Source organism: Tachyglossus aculeatus, chromosome 4 (genome assembly GCF_015852505.1).
Source record: "Tachyglossus aculeatus isolate mTacAcu1 chromosome 4, mTacAcu1.pri, whole genome shotgun sequence".
NCBI lineage: Eukaryota > Metazoa > Chordata > Mammalia > Monotremata > Tachyglossidae > Tachyglossus > Tachyglossus aculeatus.
The window spans coordinates 104285842-104307698 of NC_052069.1; the positions used below are offsets into that span (position 1 = coordinate 104285842).

The 21857-nt window shown below is 47.8% G+C and overlaps 1 protein-coding gene across 1 annotated transcript in view; it reads right to left on the bottom strand.

Annotated features, from left to right (window-relative positions):
• Positions 1–8367: 8367 nt before the first annotated feature.
• MRRF (mitochondrial ribosome recycling factor) overlaps positions 8368–21857 on the bottom strand; it is a 28889-nt gene continuing 15399 nt past the window's right edge. Inside the window, exons 5-7 of the mRNA XM_038745914.1 lie at positions 20908–20999; positions 14166–14325; positions 8368–9143 (exon numbers count right to left, since the gene is read on the bottom strand). Coding sequence (XP_038601842.1) covers positions 9066–9143; positions 14166–14325; positions 20908–20999 — 330 coding nt within the window. The 3' untranslated portion in view covers positions 8368–9065. The remainder of the gene's footprint in view (positions 9144–14165; positions 14326–20907; positions 21000–21857) is intronic.

Sequence of the window (21857 nt, forward strand, 5' to 3'; positions counted from 1 at the left end):
GAAAGTCAGGTGTGCCGAGGGGAGGGGGCCCTGGTAAGAGGGGTGTAACTGGGATATAAGGATCCCACCTGCCAGGATGGCGGGAGGAGAGGGGGTTATGTCGCATCCCTCCCCGGGGCAGTGGTAGGACTAATTATTTATGATTATCATTCTTCTACAAAAACCATTCAGTCCATGTTTCCCCACGCCTCAAGAACCTCCAGTGGTTGCCCATCCACTTCCAAACGTAAAGTCCTTACCATTGGCTTTAAAGCACTCAATCACCTTGCCCGCTTCTACTTTATGTCCCTGATTTCCTAACTATAACCCAGCCTTCACACTTCACTCCTCTACTGCCAACCTAATCACTGTACCTCAGTCTTGTCTAACTCGCCGCCAAACCCTCACCCTTATCCTGCTTCTGGCTTGGAATACCCTCCCTTTTTATAGCCGACATAATCACCCTCTCCACCTTCAGAACCTTAACAGCGTATCTCCTCCAAGAGGTCTTCTCTAACTAAGCCTTCATTCCCTCTTCTCCCATTCCCTTCTGCGGTGCCTTTGCACTTGGATTTGCACCCTTTATTCACCCATCCCTCAGCCCCAGAGCACTTAACAATAATGATGGTATTTGTTAAGCGCTTACTATATGACAAGCACTGTTCTAAGCACTAGGGTAGATACAAGGTAACCCGCTTGTCCCCCATGGGGCTCACGGTCTTAGTCCCCATTTTACAGATGAGGTAACTGAGGCACGGTGAAGTTAAGTGACTTGTCCAAAGTCACATAGCTGATAAGTGGCAGAGCCGGGGTTAGAACCCATGACCTCTGACATCCAAACCTGGGCTCTTTCCACTAAGCCACACTGAAATTTATTTATATTTTAAAGCACTCAATCATCTTGCCCCCTTCTACTTTATGTCCCTGATTTTAGAGAAGCAGCGTGGCTCAGCGGAAAGAGCACGGGCTTTGGAGTCAGAGGTCATGGGTTCAAATCCCGGATCTGCCAATTGGCAGCTGTGTGACTTTGGGCAAGTCACTTAACTTCTCTGTGCCTCAGTTACCTCATCTGTAAAATGGGGAGTAAGACTGTGAGCCCCCCGTGGGACAACCAGATCACCTTGTAACCTCCCCAGTGCTTAGAACAGTGCTTTGCACATAGTAAGTGCTTAATAAATGCCATTATTATTATTATTATATTAATGTCTGTCTCCCCTTTGAGACTGCCAGCTCACTGTGGGCAGGGAACGTGTCTACCAGCTTTGTTATATTGTACTCTCCCAAGCGCTCAGTACAGTAAGCTTTCAATAAGTTGATTAATTAAGATAAAATAAATTAAGTTGATCAATTTATACCCATAACGCACATACTATATACCACACATGGTTCCAGTTGCCGCGATGGATACAAGATAGACAGGACACGATCCCTGGGAGGGCAGGTATCAATCAATCAATCAGTGGTATTTAGTGAGCACTTACTGAGTTCAGAGCGTGGTACTAAAGACTTGGACAAGTACAATAGAGTTGGTAGGCCCGATTCTTGCCCACAAGGAGTTTACAGCCTATGGGCTCCCCTCTAGACATTAAAATAAATTACAGATCAGGAAAGTCATAGAGAATAGCAGCCTGGTCTTTTGGAAACAGCTTGGGCCCGGGAGTCAGAGGATCTGGGTACTACTCTTGGCTTTGCCAATTGCCTGCTGGGTGGCTTTGGGCAAGTCACGTAACTTCTTTGTGCCTCAGTTTTCTCAACTGTAAAGTGGGAATTCAATACCTCTTCTCCCTCCTGCTTAGACTGTGGGCCCTATGTGGGACAGGGACTGTCTGACTCTTTTTTTAAATGGTCTTTATTAAGTGCTTATATGTTCCAGGCACTGTTCTAAGCACTGGGGTAGATACAAGCTAATCACGTTGGATACCATCCCTGTCCCACATGGGGCTCACAGTCTTAATCCCCATTTTGTAGATGAGGAATCTGAGGCACTGAGAAGTTAAAAGCCTTGCCCAAAGTCACACAGCAGACTGGTGGTGGAGCTGGGATTAGAGCCCAAGTCTTTCTGATTCCTAGGCCCACGCTCTATCGACTAGGCCATGCTGCTTCTCATGACCTGATTTACTTGAATCTACTCTAGTGCTTAGAACTGTGCTAAACACCTAGTGTTTAATAAATACCATAATTATTATTATGTTATAAGGACATGTACATAAGTGCCGTGGAACTGGGTTATCTAAGTGCTTAAAGGGCACACAGCCAAAAGCATAGGGAATGCAGAGGGGAGGGCAGATAGGGGAAATGAGGGATTTAGTTAGGGAAGGCCTCTTTTTAGGAGATGTAACTTTTATAAGGCTTTGAAAGTGAGGAGAGTGGTATTCTGTCAGAATACGAAGGAGTAGGGAGTTCCACATTAGAGGGAAGAGGTAGGCAAGGGGTTGGAGGTGAAATACATGATACTGAGGAGCATATAGAGTAGGTTGGCGTTTGAGGAATGCTGTGTGCAGATTGGGTTGTAAGATATTGTATCTCCATTCTCCAGAGACCCAGATAGGCTAAATAACTTGCCCTCAGTCACATAGCAGGGCAATGGCAGAATTGGGATTAGAATACGGATCACTTTACTGGCCGTTCTACCTACCTACCTTCCTTTGAAGGTTGCAGAGGCTCTTCAGGAGAGCAGCTCCTGCTTCTTGCCAAGCCAGAGAATTGGGGCAAGAGGGAGTTGACCTCTGGGGATGGATCCCTGAGGGGATGGGGGGCCGGGAAGGGGGAAGCTTGGGTCCCACCTGGGTGTTTCCAGATTCTTCTAGCTGCTCAGCGCTGAAATTTTGCAACTCTGCATCCCCCGGCGATCCCACCCAGGAAGCCTGCGATAAGCTGACATGGTCTGTCCCCACCTCTGTGAGATTTGGAGCCTTGGCACACCTCTACAGAGGGAAGCTATCCAGCAAGTTTTGCCAGCTCAGTTCTGGAAGCGGGTAGGAATTTTACTGGACATAAATAGCAACGGCATCATGCTTTGAAACCCACTGATGTCCACGGCCCTCCCCACCTTCACAAACCCTCTGGAAATCAACCAATCAATCAACTGTATTTATTGAGCGCTTACTGTGTGCAGAGCACTGTACTAAGTTCTTGGGAAGTACAAGTTGGCAACATATAGAGATAGTCCCTACCCAACAGTGGGCTCACAGTCTAAAAGTGAAAATCCCAGCTCCCCGGACAAATTTTCTCCAGTGTATTCCTAACATCCCAGGTGGCTACAGCAATTTGGCTATTTGTTAAGCACTTACCATGTGCCAGGCACTGTACTGAGCCTGGGATAAATACAAACTAATCAGACTGGACACAATCCCTGTCCCACATGGGGTTCACAGTCTTAGTCCCCATTTTACAGTTGAGGGAACTGAGGCAGAGAGAAGTTAAGTGACTTGTCCAATATCATACAGCTGATGGTGGGAAAGCTGGGATTACTCCTAGGCCCATGCTCTATCCACTAGGCCACTTTTGCATATTTGTTTATTCAACTGTACATTCAATTACTTATTTTGGCTATTCTATTTGTAAATATTTTCATCTGTCTTGTTAAGAGTGTAAGCTTCTTTGGGGTAGGGAATGTGTCACTCTTTTGTACTTCCCATGTGTCTACTGCAGTGCACTGAACTCAGTGGGTACGCAATAAGTACTAATATCGCTACTACACTACCACTACAGCCTAGATTCATTCATTCATTCATTCATCCATTCATTCATTCATTCATTCATTCAATCATGTTTACTGAGGGCCTGCTATGCATAGAGCTCCGCACTTCTTGGGAAAGGTGAAGGGAAGATCATTCAGGCGTGCATCTAGATGTGCATCTAGCTTTATTTCTATTTATTCTGATGACTTGACACCTGTCCACATGTTTAGTTTTGTTGTCTGTCTCCCCCTTCTAGATTGTGAGCCTGTTGTTGGGTAGGGACCGTCTCTGTATGTTGCCAACTTGTACTTCCCAAGGACTTAGTACAGTGCTCTGTACACAGTAAGCGCTCAATAAATACGATTGAATGAATGAATTCAGACAGGATCCCAGGCCCATAGGGTGTTACCTCATCTGTAAAATAGGGATTGAGACTGTGAGTTCCACGTGGGACTGGGACTGTGTCCAACCCAATTTGTTTGTAGGATTGAGACTGTGAGTCCCACGTGGGACTGGGACTGTGTCCAACCCAATTTGTTTGTATCCACCCCAGCGCTTAGTACAGTGCCTGGCACATAGTAAGCACTTAACAAATACCACCTAATTATTATTATTATATTTCCCCTATCTATAATCATTTTAATGTCTGTCTCTTCCCGGACACTGTAAGCTCCCTGTGGGCAGGGATCACATCTACCAACGCTGTTGTGTTGTACTTTCTCAAGCACTTACTACACTGCTCTGCACCCAGTAAGCACTCAGTAAATGCCATTGATAGATTAATTGATAGATGAAACAGCCCAATACGTGTTTACCGATATTGATTTGTCTCTGCAGGAGGGATCTGGTATGGAGACCCCTGCGTCCCAGCACCTTAAGGCCCATGATATGTCGTACTCGCCTGACAGCGGAGTTTTCCAAACAGGGAAGGCAGGCTAAATGCTTTAAAGCCACTCAGAATCACAACTTCTCCCATTGTGGCCCGGGTACGAAACTTGAGCAAACAGCAGCAGTGGCAGGAGCCCAAGTCGGTTGGTGGCACTCAGAAAAGGGGGGCTCAGGCTTCGCCAACGCGGCACATCTCCCGGGAGGCGAAGGGATCAACTCCAGCTGAGGCAGGCCCTGCAGGCCCTGAGCACAATGCTGGTCCTCAGGGCAGTCCTCAGGGGCGCCCAAAGGGGATATGGCAGCTAGCTACACTCTGGGCTCTGCAGCCTCCAACTCATCGAGAACATCACACCAACCTCCAGCGTGGCCTAGTGGAAAAAGCACAGGCCTAGGAGTCAGAGGACATAATAATAATAATAATGGCATTTATTAAGCGCTTACAATGTGCTGTTCTAAGAGCTGGGAAGGTTACAAGGTGATCAGGTTGTCCCATGGGGGGCTCACAGTCTTAATCCCCATTTTACAGATGGGGGAACTGAGGCACAGAGAAGTTAAGTGACCTGCCCAAAGTCACACAACTGATAATTGGCAGAGCCAGGATTTGAACCCCTGACCTCTGACTCCAAAGCCCGTGCTCTTTCCGCTGAGCCACACTGCTTCTCATTCCGCAGATGAGAGAACTTAGCCACAGAGAAGCAGGGTGGCCTCATGGGCAGAGCACGGCCATGGGAGTCAGAAGGGCCTGAGTTCTAATCCCAGCTCTGCCACATACCTGCTGTGTGACCTTGGGCAAGTCACTTTGCTTTGCTCTCCCTCTCTTTCAATGGTATTTTTTAAGCACTTACTATGTGCCACGCACTGCAGTAAGTGCTGGAGTAGATCCAAACTAATCAGTTTGGACATAGTCCACGTCCCACCTGGAGCTCAGTCTTAATCTCCATTTCACAGATGAGGTGACCGAGGCACAGAGAAGTGAAGTGACTTGCCCAATGTCACACAGCAGACAAGTGGCGGAGCCAGGATTAGAACTCAGGCCCTTTTGACTCCCATGGCCATGGTCTACCCACGAAGCCATGCTGCTTCTCTGTGGCTAAGTTCTCTCATCTGCAAAATAGGGACTTAATTTCTGCTTTCCCTCCCACTTGGACTGTGAGTCCATGTGGGACCTGATTATCTTGTATCTGCTCCAGTGCTTGGTACAGTGTTTGGTACATAGTAAGCGCTGAATGAATACCACAAAAAAACCCCCAAAACAACTGAAGACTTGATATGGCAATAAAGATCCATATTTGCCACAATGGAAAAGCTATTGGAGTGATGGTTAAAGATGGAAAAAATCCACTTTCATCTGTGAGAGTGCCTTAAAGTTGCTTTTCTCTTTAAAATAGAAAATACAGCTAATTGCTACTGCATTACTCAGCAAATCCAGGCAGGTAAACTATCCTTTTATCTTTTGCCGCTGCTGTGGTTCATACCCACAGCAACCAAAAAACTGTTTGATAAATGTCAAATGAAATAAAGCAATCAGCTGAAAGCAATTTGCTGAGCTGACTGACTGCCTTGGGCTTGAGATTTTCCTTTATTCATTTATCATGATATTTGGCTTTAGCCAAAATACACACAGGAGAGAAATTGTTGACATGTGGAACCCAAGTATAGAAAATCTCTCATTCTTTTCCCCCCGCCTGTTCACAAAATAAGATTTTGTTTATTTAAAGACTACAGAGGACTCTGCTGTTAAGAACCAAATGCCTTTGGAGTGGAGTTACTACGTAATTTATCATTTCCTCTGTTTATTAGAAAACCTTGCATTGTTGGGAAGCAGATTTGCTGTTGGTGGGGACTGTCTGCTGCTAAGGAGAGACAGTAACAAAGCTTTCTCGAGAGGGCTTTCCAGATTCAGGGTCCAAGTGTGCTCCTTTGATCTGCTTTCTTCTCCCCTCCCCGGCTGGGGAGAGGGGCTGGCCCAAGGGACGGTTAAACCTCCAGCTCCCATCACCCTGCCCCTGCCCCGAGTAGCTGGAGAGCAGAGAAGGCAACTCCGGCTCCACGGAGCTGTTTTGGAGATTGGATCCATCACCGTACCTCCATGAGAGGCGTAGGACCCCAGCTCGGGAGAAAGACGATCCCTGGCCTCCAGCAGTTCGGGCAAGGTGACACCAGATGTGAGAGTGGAGTCGTCGCCCCAAGAGAAATGATTAACGTTCTGTCATAGGCAGTGCTGAAAGTAAAGGGGGACTCCGGTGGAAAACGGCCAGGATGGCTGTTCGGCTAGGAAAACTGAATTTCCACGGTGGCGGTGGCAGCGGTAGCAGCTCTTTCGGCTGACTGGTGGAGGGGGCGAGTGAGCTTCAGGCCCCACCCCGAGCCCTTGCTGCTTATTAAGTCACCATTCATTCAATCGTATTTATTGAGCGCTTACTGTGTGCAGAGCACTGTACTAAGCGCTTGGGTAGGACAAGTTGGCGACATATAGAGATGGTCCCTACCCAACAACGGGCTCACAGTCTAGAAGCCCCATCTCCCATCCTACTCTACTCTCTACTCTCTCTCTCTAGAGAAGCAGCGTGGCTCAGTGGAAAGGGCCCGGGATTGAGAGTCAGAGGCCATGGGTTCAAATCCCGGCTCTGCCACTTGTCAGCTGTGTGACTTTGGGCAAGTCACTTAACTTCTCTGTGCCTGTTACCTCATCTGTAAAATGGGGATTAAGACTGTGAGCCCCACGTGGGACAACCTGATCACCTTGTCACCTCCCCAGTGCTTAGAACGGTGCTTTGCACATAGTAAGCACTTAATAAATGCCATCGTTGTTATTATTATTACCTCAGGGCTCTGGGAGCTGTGCCCAGGGTACTCTTGGAGCCAGAAGGGGCCCAACCAGGATGTGCCCTTGGAGCCAGAAGGGGCGGTGAGGGGGGCGTTGGAAGAGGAGCCAAAGTGGCGGCTTCAATCCCGGCCCTCGGCCGACAGGAAGCGCGGCTTCTGGCCCGGCTGGCGGACCAGTGGGGGTATGAGTCTGGGCCCCTTCCATGGCAGCAGGCCGACCCCGTTGCTTCCCTCAAACTCCGCCTCCTCTCCCCGGAGTTCTGATTAGGATTTTCTTTGATTTTCATTCATTCATTCATTCAATCATATTTATTGAGTGCTTACTGTGTGCAGAGCACTGTACTAAGCACTTGAAAAGAACAAAACAGCAATAAAGATGATCCCCGCCCACAATGCGCCAGGTTCTAGTGGTCAGCATGGTTCCCCTTCTGATACGGGCAGTGACTGTGCCCGTAGACTGTGAGCCCACTGTTGGGTAGGGACTGTCTCTATATGTTGCCAGCTTGTACTTCCCAAGCGCTTAGTACAGTGCTCTGCACACAGTAAGCGCTCAATAAATACAATTGATTGATTGACTGATTGTTGAAAGGGATCTGCTCTTTCTGACCTGAACAGAGCCTGCTGATCCTGGGATAACAACTCCCTGTAGGCAAGGATCATGTCACCCTACTCTATTATACTGTACTCTCCCAAGTGCTTAGTACAGAGCTCCAGACACAGGAAGCGCTCAATAAATACTGTTGGTTGATTAATAATAATAATAATAATGGCATTTATTAAGCGCTTACTATGTGCAAAGCACTGTTCTAAGCGCTGGATTGATTGGATAATTATGCTCCCCCCTCAACCGTGGATCAAGCTCAGAGAACTCTCTCTCCAAAAGGTTTATCCTGGTCTGGTCTGTCAGTTGGGCTTGAGAAAGGATCCTTAGCAAAGGCTGGAAGGATTGGAGGGGAAGGTAAATGACGGAGGGAAGGCTCACCTTCCTTTGCTATTTCATTCTTCTCACTTTATTTTGACTCTGTGCTTTCAGTACAAACTGTGGGAAGGCCAGATCCCCGGGACACCTGAAATTTAGGGGTTCACCTTGCCGGCTCCCATCCCTTTCCCAAGCCGCTGAATACGCATTGTGGCTTAAAACTCCATATCGACTGAAGCAGAAGTCGGTCTCTGAAGCCATCAGGAACGTGACGTGCCCTTGCTTGAAAAGGAAGATTCCTGTAATCGAACGCCACATGCCAAGCCCTGAGAAGACTCCCTGCAGCGGTGTAGAAAGGCTGTTGGGAGACAATCTTTATCGCCATCCAACGTGCCTGTTCTCCGGGGAGCGTCCTGGGTGAGTCAAACGGAATGGATCTGAGCAAGAAGCCTGCCGCCGGCATGTGCTCAGCTGCAGATACTTACCCAAGGCTATTCTTGCCAGTGGGCTAGAAGCTGAATAAACCCAACACGGCAGGTGACGCAGTGAGAAACGCTGCGTTGGGTTCAGTTGTCAGTTCAGTTGGCCTGGGGAGACAGGTGACGGTTCCTTTGCTTGAATAAAACTCAAACGAGGGGATGTCATCTCATCGACACAGAACGCACAAGAGGGGAGGGAAATGGAGAGATCCGCAATGTATGGACAGACCCTCTCTGGGGAGGGGCGGAGTCAGGGGGTCCCGGTGAACTCTGGCTGATTTCTTCAGGCCTCTTTTACCCTAGGAGTTCCTTGGTCTTCACTGACAGCTGCTTGTCCATCTCAGCCACCTTATCATCTGCCATTTGTCCGATCTGAAGTGACAAAGAGCGAGATGGGTAGAAAAACAGAGGACTCCCACAATGAGACACTGAGCATTGCAAGATGTGGCTTAGAGGACAGAGAACAGGCCTAGGAGTCAGAAGGACCTGGGTTCTAATCCCGGCTCCACCACATGTCCGCCATGTGACTTGGGGCAAGTCACGAGTTCGCTGGGCCTCAGTTACCTCATCTGTCAAATGGGGATTCAGAGGGTGGGCCCCGTGTGGGACAGGGGCTGTGTCCAACTTTAACTTGTATCTACCTCAGTGCTTAGAGCAGTGCTTGGCACAAAGTAAGTGCTTAACAAGTACTATTATTATTACTTCATGTCATGCAGTGTGCGCAAAGGTCACACCATCACCGGAACATGTTTCATTCATGCCCCCAAAACCACATCTAGCCCTCCGCTTCCCTGGTGCCAGTGATAACAAAGACAGGAGAGCGAGCGAACACGTGCCCCAGCTACGAGAAATCACAGAGGGAGCTTGAAAGTTTCACAGAAGGGCTGGTCCCGCCCCTACCCTGGGTGACGCAGCCCTCGGGTGGCATTGTGGGGGAGAGCTGCCAAGGCCAGGGCACGCTGCTGACAGAGCAGTTTGGCAGCTCGTTTCACCATCAGCTGTTTGACAACTTAGTTTAGAGGCTGTGGGACCTTCGCCAGGAATCTGGAACTGAAAACGCACCGACTGTTTGAGCAACTTGGAACGATTGGTTTCAGGCTGGGAGGTTTGTTGGCTCTCGCCGGCACATTTCTCAGGTAGGAAAACCTGTCCGTACTAGCAGGGTTCAGGGTATCCAGGAGTTCTGGGCAGAAACACAGGCACACGGAGAAATCTGCTGAGCCCAGGGCTTGGCATTGGGGGGAGTGATGGTGGGGAGGGTCCTTCGTTATTTTCTTAAGAGAAGTCAGAGGACACTTTTTTACCCTGGTGTTTATTAAGCCCTTACTATGTGCCAGGCACTGGACTAAATGCTGGAGTAGATGCAAACTAATCAGGTTGGACATAGTCCATGTCCCACATGGGGCTCACAGTCTTAATCCCCATCTTACAGATGAGGTAACCATGGCACAGAGAAGTGACGTGACTTGCCCAAAGTCACACAGCAGACAAGTGGTGGAGTCAGGATTAGAACCCAGGTCCTTCCAACTCCCAGGCCCGTACTCTATCCACCGGGCTATGTTGCTTTTCCTGGTTCCATCCCAGAGAACCGTTCCCCAACTTCCGCTAGGACCACAGGACCTGGGACTTGGGGGACCCTCTGACCTCTGGAGAAAGCCTTGCTACAAGGCAGGAAACAGGCTTTTAAATGTTTCCATCTACCACATATTACGTTCAGGGGCAGAAGGACTACTTTTTCCCCTCGCCATCTTCCCCCTCCCCGGCTTCCATTTCCTTTCAGGATCGAATGGCTTCGTTCCAGGGCCAACCGATTGGCAGGCTGTGCCAAGATCAGAGGATCCTTCTGCCCCGCTTTCAAAATGCCTGCAGCTCCGTGGTTGGCACGAGCAGTGGTGGCCGAGGGCAGATGGGGCCACTGCGGGGAGGAGGAGAGGACGTGGTGGAAGACACCCCCCAAATATCCTGGAGTGTCCCGTCCACTCCTGCCACCCCGCCCAGCCTGCCGGCCAATGGCCGGCTAATCCCCCCTCTCTTCCCGCTGGCACTGGGCTTCATTGATTCCCGAATTGCTCCAGTGCTTTGAAAGCTTCATGGTGACAGGATTTTGGCTGAGGATGACGTCTTACTCTGCCAAGTACTTTTATGTTTAACGGGCCCATTTCAGCAGGAGAGAGTGAAGGTGAAACAGGAGGCCAGCAGATGTCACAGCTGGAGGGGAGGGGGGACCTTTCTCTTCACTCAGCACAGCCTCTTGCCGCTAGGGCCGGGAGCTGTTCGGAAACAAAGCCCTAGAACTGGGGCCCCACATTCTTACAAACTAGAGAGCAAACTTTTAACCCCTTCTTAAGGGCTAAACACAAACAGCACCATGCCAAAGCATGTCCACTTTCCAGAACACTGAACCCCAGGGGGAATGATATTCTAGACTGAGAATAACCATTTTGGGCACGGTTTTTCTAATGGCCAGAAAAGCCGATTATGAAGCAACTCCCGGCCTCCGCAAACCTCCGAGAGCAGCATCTGATGGCAGGAGTGAACAACTGAGGCAGAAACTCACATAGAGCTGGATCACCAAATGCCTCCTTATAAGCTGCTTGAAAAGGAATGCAGAAAGACAAAGTCACAGAGACGTTTGGAGAGAGGCTGCTGCCTGGGGTTGACCTTGCTAGTCTCCTACCTGGGTTTACTGTCAGCCAAGGCTCTTGGGGGTGACTGGTTTAGGTGGGCTTTCAGATGCATTTTTCTTTTACCAAAGACTCATGGCTGCCTCTGCCTTTCTCCAAGCTGCTGCTCCTGGCAGAGGACTACCTTCAATATATGTATATATATATATACATATATATATATGTATATATATCTGTATATATACCTGTATATATGTATATGCCTGTATATATGTACATATGTTTGTACATATTTATTACTCTAACTTGTACATATTTATTCTATTTATTTTATTTCGTTAATATGTTTTGTTTTGTTGTCTGTCTCCCCCTTCTAGACTGTGAGCCCACTGTTGGGTAGGGACCGTCTCTAGATGTTGCCAACTTGTACTTCCCAAGCGCTTAGTACAGTGCTCTGCACACAGTAAGCGCTCAATAAATACGACTGAATGAATGAATGAATGAATGATGACTGAGTGAGGAGAGGGAGGTTTACCCATTTTTTCAAGCCCTGAAGGTTCATTCGGGGAAGCATCAGCAAGGCGCTGATTACTGAAAAGCAGGGTGGCCTAGTGGAAAGAGCCCGGGCTTGGGAGTCAGAGGCCCCTGCGTTCTAATCCCGGCTCCACCTCGTGACCTTGGGCAAGTTACTTAACTTCTCTGTGCCTCAGGTTCCTCATCTGCAAAGTCAGGATTCAATTCCTGTTCTTCCTCCTAGTTATAAATTGTGAGCCCCATGTGGGACCTGATTATCTTATATCTACCCCAGTGCTTACTATAGTGCTTGGCACAAAGTAAGTGCTTAGCAAATACCACAATTGATATTATTTATGATAATAATAATAATAATCTAACAGCCACTGTGCCAGTCATTCTTGTGCCCCTGAACAAAGTGGAGATGATCTCAGCAGAGACCGCTGCTAGCTGGTTTTCCCCATGGAAAGAAGGGTCCAAGCACTTCCAAGTGCTCCCACAAAAGCTTTGGGTTTGATTTAGGGCATTCCACATTTCAAAAAGAACCCAGCCCAAAGAAGAAAGGTCCACTTGACACGGGAAATTCTGGGATCTCTTGGTCGTTGTCTCACAGGGAGGCAGGATTTGGGATGCTAAGATTCTCGAGGTCTCTCTTGGAAAGAGTTGGGATCAACTGGCTTCCCTGTAATCTCATCCATTTCCTCTAAATTAACACCGATTGAATGAGAAGAGAAATACTAATGACTGATGATGGATTGACATTTACACATTTAGGGCAATGAACTGATTCACTCATTCCACGGAAGAGCTGAATTTCAGGGAATCTTTGGGATTGCGTTGATGTTCCCTAAGTTGGGCATGTTAGAAGTGGGAGCTAAAAGCTTCAGTCTCTTCGGCAAGTCTCATGGGAGAACCAGCCTTCGCGGGGGCCTCTCCGAACAGAACAACAGGTCACGGGTGTGAGACCCTGGCCCCGAAATACTGTGTTTGCAAAGGGATAGTTGAAGTTTCAAAAGGAAAATTTCCAGGTTACCATACGGTTTTTGCCATGCATCAACCTAATGCCTGTGGGGTGAGCACCACGGAGACAGGGCCAGCATTTGGGGGTGGGGAGAGGTCTGTATTTCACTAACTCCCACTTCGAGATGGCCCAGAGAATGCTAAAATCAGCACATTTCCTGGATTGTCAGAGGCCTTCTCTCCCTACCTCCAGCCACCTGTCTCAGAGCTTCAGGCCTGCTCCGGGGTCCAGGCAGAGGGGTGCTAGGATATGTGGGGGGCTAACGAGGGGGAATGAGGGAAGGGGACCAAAAGCTGCCACACTGGCAGATTCCTGGCCCTGATCCTCAATCTTATGCTTTTCAATTCTGACGAAAAGCCTTCCGAATAATAGCTGGCCATAGCGTCATCTGGCTATCTCTGGAGATAGCTGCAGGGTTACCATGCAGGTGAATTCTGAAATTATTTCGCAACCTACAGTTAGCCCCGGACCAAACGCAGTCCCAGACAAGATTTGACTTGGGGCGTCATTCTGGAATATTATGGGAAACACTAACTCACTACTAAATGTTCAGTCAAGTCACACGCTATCTCATAAAAAAATCTTTTGGTTGGACAATTTGTATTACAACAGATTTTACATATTACAGGAGTTGTGGTAACAGATGCTGCAATTAAGGCTGGAAACCAGCTCGAGCCCTTGAAACTCTCTGAGATTCCCCATGTTTTTCTCCTTAGCCCACAAGGGATTTTTTTTTCAAAAGCATCTTAGAAACAGTCTGTTCACCTCCTGTTGGCACCGACACGTAATTTCCTTGGATTTGTACGGCTTCCCCGAGAAGTTACCGGAGAAGGCTTGTTTCTGCCTTTTCGAAGACTGATCAATGAGAACTGCTTTGCTTAAGCTTTTCAACATCGAGATCGCAAAGCTGAGGTCACGAGCAAAGAGTGAGCCAACGGTGACGATTCTAAAAGTGAATTTCACTGGACTGCGCCTAACATTCATCTCTGTACCTAGAAGTAATCTTTAAAAAAATAGACCACTCCGGCTACATCTCTCTGTAGTTAGACTGTGAGCCCCACGGAGGACAGGGACCGTGTCCAACCTGATTAACTTGTATCTGCCGCAGGGCTTAGAACAGCACTTGATACGTAATAAATGCTTAATAAATGCCATTATTAAAGAACCCTTGAAACGACTGCCCCATCCCCGATCCGATTCGTGAAACGGCCCCGTCTCTCAACATAAACGTTGTACCTTTTTCTCTATTAGTCTAATTGTGTCTTCGGCCACCTTGTCCTTCGATTTCTTCAGTTTGCTCATAGCATTAGTCCGCACTTTTCGCAGCGATTCCTTAGCCTTGTTTGTGTTCTGCTTGGCTAACTTGACCAGCATTTCTCTGTGTTCCCTCGTCACTCTGATCAATAAGAAGCACAGGAGAGAACGTTACAAGCAAGGCACATGTTACAGAGTCACTGTTACAATTCCGACGTTCTTGAGGAGGCAAGGGAATATGGAAAAGGGAGAGTGAACTTAACCGCGTTGATATGATTTTTAAAAACAATCATACACTGGAGCTGGTATTTACAGTCCCAGGCTGGAGGCTTTTCAAAGTCGGTAATATGAATCTTGGGGCTGGAGAGGGACACAACCACCATGTCAGTGGTTTAGGGATTTGCATCAGATCTTGTTACTCTTATGACTTTCAATTCATTGAACAAAAAATCAGGCTGATGTGTTTAGAGCTCTCTCTTTTGTACTGCCAAAGCATCTGTAGCAATAGATGAACACGAAAACTTAAGCTTGAATCACTGAACCCCTCCAAAAAATAGAATCCTGCTGAAATGCCAGGAATGGCTAGAAAGAAACACCATTCTGCCTCTGTGGGGCACCCCTTGCACTTGGGAAGCTGAATCTTTGGAAAGATGTCAATCCCACAGGGATCTTCCCTTCAAGATGGGAGTTTTTATTTAAACATTGCAAAATCATCTCCAAGTGAAAGATAAAGGTGCCCCTTCCATTTTGGAAGTGATCCCTGCTATATCGGGAGATTATTCTGTAATCTGCTTTTTCTTTTCTTCTTCTCAAACTATTTGACGAGTTTGGTCATTTCCACTTGTAGTTACCTTGCCCTCCCAGGCAACCAACCTTTCCCTGGCTCTCTGTGAGCAGGGAACGAATCTACCAACTCTGTTTTACTACACTCTCCCAAGCGCTTAGCGCAGTGCTCTGCACAAAGTAAACGCTCAATAGATATGACTGATTGACTGGCTGGAATTATAACTGCCTGAACTAGGTACCCTCGCACACAGGGGCAGAAGTGAGATGAGCTAAGGCCATCCTCAGCACCACAGAGGCCCTGCGAAAACACATACTAAACAGATACCCCGTCCAATAAGATTATGGGCTCCAGCCACTCCAAAAAAATGCCGGGTTACCAATCTGATTTATTTGGGATTTCACTCCAGAATCAACCTTAACTAAGCAATACAAATCACACTGAGGGGAACACGTTAATGAATGCAGAGCAAAACGCAAATGCTTCCAGCAAGCAAGCTCTCTCCAATTCCTTTGTGGCTCCCGGTTGCCGAGCAGCGATAAAAGGTAGTTGAGGCATGGTGGAGGTCCACCCTGATTCCGTGCCTCAGATGGCTGATAAAGACGGCAGCCTCTTCCTCTAGGGTCAGAGATCCCCGTGACACAATGCTAAGGTTTCAAGCACTCAGCAGATTTGGCTTTGGTCGGTGCCAGGCTTTGTTTTCACACACCCCGTTGTTTAGGTGTTCCAGCTACATCCTGGATGGCTGCCGGTATCTTCCTGCTCAAAGCTTTAAGCCCAGCCCGCTTCAGCAGTACGCAGAAGGAAGGTCACCCTCCTAATGACGGTACAGGATGGCTCTGGAGCAAGAGGACACTCACTATCATTTGTTCACAGCTTTCGTAGGCACCCTTGGGGCTCTTCGGCAGTTAGCTCTCGACAGGGACCGAGACAGCTGCAGGACCCTGCTGCCCAGACGCTGCCACAATCAATGGCTACGTAATGTAGGATCATGAGAATCAAACCTCTTGCCTGCGTGCCTCGGGGTGGTACGGGGGAGATAGGGAAAGGAACTGTTAGAAGTTTGGGCATGAGGCAAGTGGGTTGGAGGGAGAGGGTGTGCTGAAAACCCCCCAGGAGGCAGAGTGGAGGAGGAGTGGATACGATGGGAAGGTTTCAAATGGGATGCCTAGACTTCAGACTTGTCCCTCTGAGTGAATTCTGAACAAAGGCCTCTCCACTTTCCAACTAATCCGTGTGCTCACTCCAAGCCGATTAAACACGTCCAACAATACTCGGTTCCTTTCTCTCCCCTTAGCATCCAAGTTGCTCTGACGTAGATGTTTAAGGAGCAACAATGGGGCAAAGGCACGCAGTTTATTCCTCCCTTCACCTCTGGGGAGAAAGAGGTCTTCCGTGGCTTATGCGGGAAAGGATGCCCCACACACCACCGGAGAAGGAAATATTTGGCCAAGGGGCCTCTAAACTACCGGGGGTGTGGTGAGGGAAACGACATTACCCATGGACCCAAATTCAAACCAGGTGAATGGACGACTCCTCTCCTGTTAACAGCCTGTCAGAGGTGTCTCTTCTTAAGTCCCTGGGGCCAGAACTGGCTACGATACTAACCCTTCCTCAGGCAAGAAGGACCAAAGGGCTCCGGGGCCCAGCATTTCGGCTAGGGAAAGTTGCCTCCCAGCATTGCACTCGCCAGTATCATGGAAGAAGATCGTGCCATTTTTCTGTGGGGACTCAAGGAAGGGTACCTCCCCAGGGGTGGGAGATCAGGTCTACAATCTGCCGCTTGCATGCTTGCCCGCTTTATTGTTTGTGGGGTGGGTGGAGGGACGGCATTGCTCAACGAGTTGAGGCTGCATAGCCTTTAAGGAAATGTTTTTGTTTATGCAGGGCTGCCAGATTTCCTATGCTTCTTGGCGAGGGGTCACTGCTCTGTTGCCTCCCCATCTGCCTCACAAACGCCAGCATTTTCTCTCATCTGAGGGACGGGGAGGCTTTCTGATGTTTCTTCGGCTCAAAGCAAATGGTAGTCTAGATTTCTAGGGTTCGAGGCCAACGGTTGGCTTAATTCACGCAACCCATGGCCCTCCAGAAGTGTCAGCGGCTCTCCCAGTTTAAAAAGATTCTCCTGCCCGGGTGCATTCAGACTGTTTGGGGCCTGGATAGGTTTGTAATTAGTCACTCTTGTCCCTATCTCCCCTTTACACAGTAAGCTCACTTTGGGCAGGGAATGGTATCTGCAAATTCTCTTGTATCGTACTCCCCCCGACCCCAGACCCCCAGGGAACATGGAACACCATTCAAGTGATTAAATGGTATTTACTGAACACTGTACTAAGCGCTTGGAAGAGTACAGTACAAGAATAAACAGATAGCATTCCCCCTCACAAAGAGCATACAGCCTTGAAGGTACTCTGAACATAGTAAGCGCTCAATAAATACCACCGATTAAGTTCCAAAGGCCCAAGGTGTTCCCATAAGTGGCAGATTAACAAGGCAAGTGTATCCTAGAAAAGTGCTGATGACTTTCTTTACATTTAAATTAGCCCACAAGGTGATGGAGAGAAGATATTGAATGAGAAAAGATGCGGCCTCCTGTTTATACAACGCTTTGCATGAGAACTGGTGACAACTTTCTCTCCTGTTGAAGTTTCAATTTCAATTCCTTCAGAAGCAAGTCTGTCGGTCTGATTGGTCTTCTTTGTATCTTTCAATCAGCAACCAGGTGTCTAAACACTAGATCTTGTGTGCTGTGAGTGTGTGGCAATTACACACCCGATGGAGACATGGCCGGGGGGGAAACTCTCTAGAGTTTAAACGAGAGAAGTTTCTACTGCAAGTAATGATTCGGTATCACGAGTGACACGGCTAAACACAAGAAAGCAAGTGTCCTGTAGATTTATGGAGGCTTACCAGATACTTGCTGTATAATGAGCTACATACCAAAAGTCATCAGACAAAATGAATTACTAAGAACTGAGTAGTAACTGCTGGTTTTTGTGCTGTAATGAAAGGGGTGGAATCTTAGACTCAAAACAGCTGTGGCTGCTCAAATAAAATCCGTGGACTCTCTATTCGGAACGAGGCCTTTTAGTCATTCGCAACTAACTTTTCTCATTAAAGATGACCAAAGCCCGGAGTCCGTCTGGAAGTGTGTCTTACGTGAGTGGTGTGTATAGGGACGACCAGGGGCCATTACCAATATTTCCAGGAATGTAAAATATATCATCTATAACACCTTTCAAAAACAATCATCCAAGAGGCACAATGAGACAACCCAGTCGGAGCAGGACAAGGCTCCCAATAAGGCAGAGAAGTCTGAGCAGGAACCGAACGAAGAGAAATATGGGGAAACCTGCTGGGAGAAATCAAGTCGGGAAACTACTTCGTCCGGACTCGGTCACGGCAGCGAGCGCTACCTCACAGTTAGCAGCCTCCTCATCCTGGGTCCTCGGCAGCAATTAGGTGTAAGGAGGAAAAAGACAGGCAGAGGGTTCAGCACCTTCCCAAACACCCGGGGGGGCGGAGAATGAGAGAGGGCGCCTAATGGCAGCAATTATCCCCCAGCTCTGATGATGGCAGAAGCGGTTCAGTCTTGGGTGGGAAGGTAACAAAGGTGACCGAAAGAGGAGGATGGAGGTCTGTCACCTTCACTGCAACACAAAGAAAATCATAGAGTACTGGCGTTTGCTAGCAATAGTGTGTGTGTGTGTGTGTGTGTGTGTGTGTGTGTGTGTGTGCGTGTGTTTGGGATCTACCTTTCATGAATTTCTCATCTCCCATAATTCATATTCAAGGAACAAATGGAGTGCTCATTAACAATCAAACTACTGAGCGGCAACCCGAGTTCCCGGGTAATTATAAGGATAATGGCTCGACTCCTCCTCCTCATCTCCTCCTCCATCTCCCCCCACCACAGGCAAACCCCCACCCCTAAAAATGGGGGAAGGAGAAAAGCAGCCGTGAAAAAATATGCTTAAGGCAAAACCGAGGGAGGGAAAATCAACGGGAAAACATGAGATTCCATGGGTTTTGTTCAGAGGAGTAAATAAGTAACCCCCAATTTCTCTAGTAATGAGCAAAACCCATGGAATGCAAAGTGCTCTTGCTATTGATTAAATCGATTGGCAATTAAGTTGGATACGGGTGTGATGTGGAAGTAGTCACATGGATAAGGCAGCATATGATGACTAATCTTGTACCAGGTTAGACTTCTGTGCAACTTCAAACCGAGATTGACATTTGCCACCTCTCTCTAGGAAACAAACAAAAAAAATGTAGCAATGCAGGCCGCCTCTCTTTCAGTAAGGGTAGAAGGATTAAGCCTCAGTTGGGCGAAGCATCCAGTGAGTCAAAAGCAAAACCTAGTTTACAGACTGCGTTGCCTTCTCCACTCTACCGCCCTAGGCCCATTCCGAAACGAAGAGAGGGCTGCTCAGTTCTTTAACTGGAAAACCACCCGCTGTATAACTTGCTGATGTTTCCCCGAGGCAATACCCAGCCAAAGGGGAAGGAGAGATTAAATGAGAAGAGGCTTGAAGCAGTGGAAGGGACTGGCTTGTCAACTTTCTCTTTGATTGCTCCTTCCACAGGGTTTAATCATTTAACTGGTTTCCGTGCCCTTGGAAACGCAGCTAAACTCCCTCGGCTTTAGTCCGCAGTCTGCAGCTTACGCTACCAGAAACCATTAACTCTTCTAGGGCTGCAAAACTACCCAGCGTCCCAATTAGGTCCTGAAATGAAAATATTTGGGGACTGGGCCTCGGTGTTAAGTGTGATGACCCATTAAAGTAATTCATCTTCAGAGCCAGCCAATTCGATGCAGATCCTAATTTTAATAAAACAATACTTTGCAGTCCCCAGCACTGACTTCTTACTTTGAAGCAAAACAGAAATTCGGGAAAAATATCCCGTTGGTGATTTTTTTTGAAGTTGTACAGCATTCTCGTAATTATGGTGACTCCGGATACTGGCTGGACAAAAGCCAGGGCTAACCAGAGAGAGAACCCCAACCAGTCTTTCATCTGTCTCTCCCGTTCCTCCTCTACCCCCACTGCCCCTGCGGAAATGATGGTCCTTTGTCATCCACCCGGAGTGTCAGGATCGCAAAGCTCTCTGCCCACAGCCTCAGAGGGCCGCCACGTCAACTGAGGGCCATGGCAGCTCGTCCAGAGAGATAGATTTACACTCTCAAAGAAGCAAAGCGCTTCAGATCTGGACACTTCTTTTTGTTTTTTCTTATTTTTCTGGATTCATCGGTAATTTATTCTTTCTTAATGGTCAGGGTTCAGGGCAATAGCTTATATCTTTTGTCCCAGAGGAAAAAAGAAAATCCCCACACTGATATTATCCTGGTCTCCGAGATTTGGCTCCCAAGCTGTTAAATAAGTGTGAAACCAAAGACAAAAATCCCTTGTCGGGCGGGGGGTAGAGGGGTGCTTAGATAACTTCACAGAGTGAGTGACGACGGAAGACTGAAGCAGGAGGGGTGGAGGACATGGTTTGGGCAAACTTTCCTCCCTAAAGAGAATAAATAACCCCAGAAGACTTTTGGGAAAATGGTCCAGATTTCTGAAGCTGTATTGAAGTTCATCTCTCTGAGAGAAGCCAGGAAACAAGATGGTTGGGAAGAGCATGAGTAGGTAGAGAAGGAGAAGGAGGAGAAGGAAGAGGAGGAAGAGAGCGAGAAGGAGGAGAAGGAAGAGGAAGAAGAGAAGGAAGAGGAGAAGGAAAGGAAGAAGGACGAAGAGGAGGAAATAAGGAAGAGGAAAATGTCTGGGATCTTTGGACTGTAGGCCTCTGGGCAAAAAATCCCATCCCCATCTCCACTGTGGTCTTGCCTCTGGGAGTGTGGAAATAAGAGGAACCCCCTGGAACCACCAGAACCAACAGCTCCATTCCTCTCCCTTTGGGAATTCCAACTGAGCCATGAAAATTACTTACTTGGGGATCGGCACCCGAATTATCGTCCCATCCACTTCTGGGTTCAGATTCATTCCACTTTCTCTTATGGCCTTGATAGCTGCAGCTGTACACTGCAAACCAGATCAAAAGGTAATTGGAATTAGTAAATAATTATTACCAGATGCAAGTACTCCGCCGATAGCTGGCAATCTATCTCGGCGGAACATGGAAACATTTAGTTCTGTTACCAGTAAGATCAGGAAGTTACATTGGTGCAGAGTGCTTTGATCAGACTGAATTGCAAACTATGTCCACTCCAGTACCGGGGTACAGCAGGAGGAAAAAAAAAAAGCAATAAGGAGGGAAAAGAATAAAGAAAACAGCTCTGCTTCTTTGAAACTATTTCAACGGTTTGAGGCAATGCAGATCAAAATCACAATAAATCCCCAAGGGAGAGGACTGGATTGTGAAAATAAAAATTGGTGCACGGACAGATGAAAGATTTTGTGCATTAAAAATTCCAGTTGACATTTTACATTGGAAATCGCAAAGTGCCGATTTAGAAAAGTTAAATAAATTTAACGTGTTCACTGATCTAATGGGGTTGTGCTAACTCTCATTCTTCGGGCAGAGTGATGAAATTCCAGCTCGGATACGTTCCCGGGTACTGCGTGGATGCACTAAGAGCGATGAGTGAAAAACTTCTTTTAGCCCGTTCGCCGGTGACCTGGCCCCTCATTCAAATGTCTAACACAGCCACATTCTCCTGGACCCCTATTAAGATGACCCCGGAATGCTGTTTTTTCCAAAGAGACTCACAGCCTATCCGATGCAGCACCAGAGTGACACCTGACCCAAAATACTGACGAGCAACAGGGATGCTGCTAACACACGGCAACTTTCATTAATGCTCTTGAATGAAATTAATGACAACAGATAACCGGGGGTGGAGGGATTCTAAAGAAGTTTTCTTTGCAGCCAAGCCAATC